Source organism: Oryza sativa, chromosome 4 (assembly GCF_034140825.1).
Source record: "Oryza sativa Japonica Group chromosome 4, ASM3414082v1".
Classification (NCBI taxonomy): Eukaryota; Viridiplantae; Streptophyta; class Magnoliopsida; order Poales; family Poaceae; genus Oryza; species Oryza sativa.
In genome coordinates, this window is record NC_089038.1 from 15,268,230 (window position 1) to 15,271,265 (window position 3,036).

The 3,036-nt window shown below is 43.7% G+C and overlaps 1 protein-coding gene across 1 annotated transcript; it reads right to left on the reverse strand.

Moving 5' to 3' along the window:
* Window positions 1-1,808: 1,808 nt before the first annotated feature.
* LOC107275447 (agamous-like MADS-box protein AGL80) lies at window positions 1,809-2,754 on the reverse strand. The gene has a single exon (XM_015779306.3). It carries the CDS (start codon window positions 2,712-2,714, stop codon window positions 2,085-2,087), a length of 630 nt encoding a protein of 209 aa, XP_015634792.1. The 5' UTR covers window positions 2,715-2,754; the 3' UTR covers window positions 1,809-2,084.
* Between the last annotated feature and the right edge of the window lie 282 nt (window positions 2,755-3,036).

Here is a 3,036-nt window from a genome sequence, read left to right on the forward strand (position 1 = left end):
ATGTAGAATACACCTTTTTATGCTGGTGGTATTGCAGTATATGTACACAGTGGCGGTGCCAAGAAATTTTTGAAGCCTGGGCAAACTTAAATATATCTAGTATTTGCTACAATATTTCTAACTTTAATCCTTTTAAAACAATAAAAATTCAATGGTGTATTTGACAGCGAGCCCCGGCGGCTGCCCGTGCAAGCCGCGCGGTGGCTCCGCCCCTGTATGTACAAGATGATAAAACTCAACCGAATGTCTTGAAATGGTGATGGGTGGTTTAGTTACTGCCTAGAAGCTATTATAGTGAAGAGGGAGGCACAACAAGATGGCCAAGGATCATGGTTCAAATCTATGAGATTTTTTATTAAAAAAGGCAAAGGCATATTGAATATCCATGGTACATCCGGAAAATAAAAAACTTTACCTGGCATATAAGATCTATTTTTTTTAAAAAAAAGACAAAGGAGAATGCTAATTGGAAGGAATCAATATAATGTGGCCCAAGCTGAATGGAATTCAAGGATTAAGTGTGTTGGGGGATTATTTCATTCCCGGGTAATATTTTAGAATTATATAAAATGTGTAACATGACATCAAATGTAAGTGTGCCATGACTAAAATGCCCCAAAACCCTATGGCTGCAAACCACCTCAAAAAAATCCTAAACCCCCAAATGGGAAAAAGGTGGGGCAGATCCATTCCCATCCTCTCCACACTACCACCTCTTCCTTCCTCAAGCTCCCGCCTCCTCCCTACAGGTCTTCAAGGTTGAGCTCTCTCCTTGTCTACCATCGATGGAGCACTTGCCATGTTCGCTGAGGTAATATTTTGTCCCAACAAACCGTATGTTCTTTCATAAAAAACACAAAATGAATCAGCAATATGAAGCATTTGTACCACATAAATGCTTTAATCAGGTCCATTATGGGTGGTAGCATTCCAAATATAGCGCACATGTGGTTGGTCACTTGAAACCAGCACAATGCAAAGAAAGATAGGAAAAACGTGTTTGCCTCATTAGGACAACAAATATCGTGGGAAAAGATTCATCTTCTGGCATGAGATCCTGTGGAAAAATTAAAGTTTTACAAAGTTTCTTGCTTCAACTATTTCATATGGTCTGCAGGCTGAATCGACAAAAAAATAATTTTCCTTGTGTTGTCGAAACGACAACCGCATACGTCGAAAGACGTGGTTACTCAACAGTGGTTGGAAAAACGAAGTGTATTAAATTTTGAATTTTCTCTCGGGATCCCCCCGTTACATGGCCCTAGGGGGCCATTTATAGCCCCATTACAGGTTCTTACGACTAGGGTTTAGGTTATACAGGGGAATTTACATGATTACCCTTATGAAAGGGACATTTACAGGGGTACATGATGATATAGGGGCTCATGGGCCCCTGATGGACCGTCTGGCGATCGCCGGCCCTATTGCTCCTAGGCTTGATGGGCCGGAAAGGCTTCTTTGGCCTTCGTGGGGGCGAACTTGCCAAGGCGAAGTCGTCTTCCTTCGGCAGATAGTCTTCGCCTTGCACCCTTCGCCTAAGACGCCTCTGGCCTAGCAAGGCACTTGCATGACTCTTCGCCTCACGCTGTTCTTGCTCCATAGCCTTCGCCATAGGTTTCGGCAGATTTGGTCGAAGGGCCTCATGCCATCGGCCAACACCTTGCACTTAAGATTTTTCTTGTGTTGAATCCACTCAGATCTTATTTTTCTAGTAGCTCGTTTTCTAGATAGGAATTTCCTTGTTTATAAGCATTAAGCTGGTAATCAGATGTAACAAATACATGAACCAAGACTAGTTTGTAGGGATCTAAAAAAGGGAAGAGGAATATTATCATTAAAAAAGGAAATGGGATGATGGGATACAAAATAGAAAGGAATGATATGTTGGGATGAAAATAAAGTAGTGATTGACACCCTCAAAAATTGATAGTTGACCATGGTTTCTCTTGCAAAATATCATCTCAGAAAAAAGTCCACATTTGCCATGTTGGCCAGGCAGGCAAATGATAATGAGTCTCGCATTACTCTGGTGGGACTGAAAATTCCTGATTGACCTGTGAGAATCCTGCAAAACTGTTGAAAGGCTAAGCCATGTCACCATTGGATCCAGCAATGCCGCTTCCGCTGGTACCTCCGAACCGATTGTTCCCCATTGAGCCAATGCCCCTTGCAACATCCATCAGCCATCCCTCCCTCTGGATTGGAACCTCCGTGCCAGACAATAACAAGGATGCTGGTATGAGGCCTTGCTCACGGAGCTTCTTGAGGCGGTCGTTGACAATCTTGAGGTGTGCATTTGCCATCAATCCGAGGCTGGTAATCTGCTCGATCGTGAGCCCCTCGAGGCTCGGGCGGTGGCCATTGAGGGCTTCAACGAGGATTAGCTTGGTGTCGCTTTCATCAGCATCGCGTCCCACCTTGTGCAACTCCTCTTTGAGCTTGTCGACCTGCTCGTTGAGGATGTCCTCTAGGTCAGTCATCTTCTTGTATCTGTCTAGCTGCGGCATGGCCTTGAAGTGTTCGAGAACTCTGGTCGCCTTCCACACCAACGGCCAAACCTTCGTTGCTTGCACTTCAACCTCACCGTACACCATGAGGAATAGTGTTGCGAACTCACTAACCTTCTTCGTCAAGCCATTGAGACGCTTCTTGAATGTCACCTGCCGCTTCACATCAATGACAATCCGCTGAAGCTTCATCTTCCTAAGAGCCATGGCCTTCGCAGTTCATCCCTTTCTAGCAAGAATGCACCTGTAGATTGATGAGAGATGGTTAGATTGATGTGAAATCAAAGAAAGGGGAATATGGTGGATTTATAGTGGGAAATCAGATTCCAACAATTGCCATGTTGTGGAAAGAAATTATTTTGCAAATCCAAAAATATCAAATGAATCAATGCAAGTTAATGCTTTCCTAACTAAAATGCTCGGTTAATGTGCAGCTGGCGGGCATATTCTGTCAACCATTAATCGTGTCCGTCTTTAGAAACTTCCTTGCAGGCATGAGCTAGCAATAGCTAATAGATATTACTCGCTA

What these genes read in the sequence shown, in the direction of transcription:
- LOC107275447 (XM_015779306.3), bottom strand. Translation starts at nt 2,714, where the DNA reads ATGGCTCTTAGGAAGATGAAGCTTCAGCGGATTGTCATTGATGTGAAG.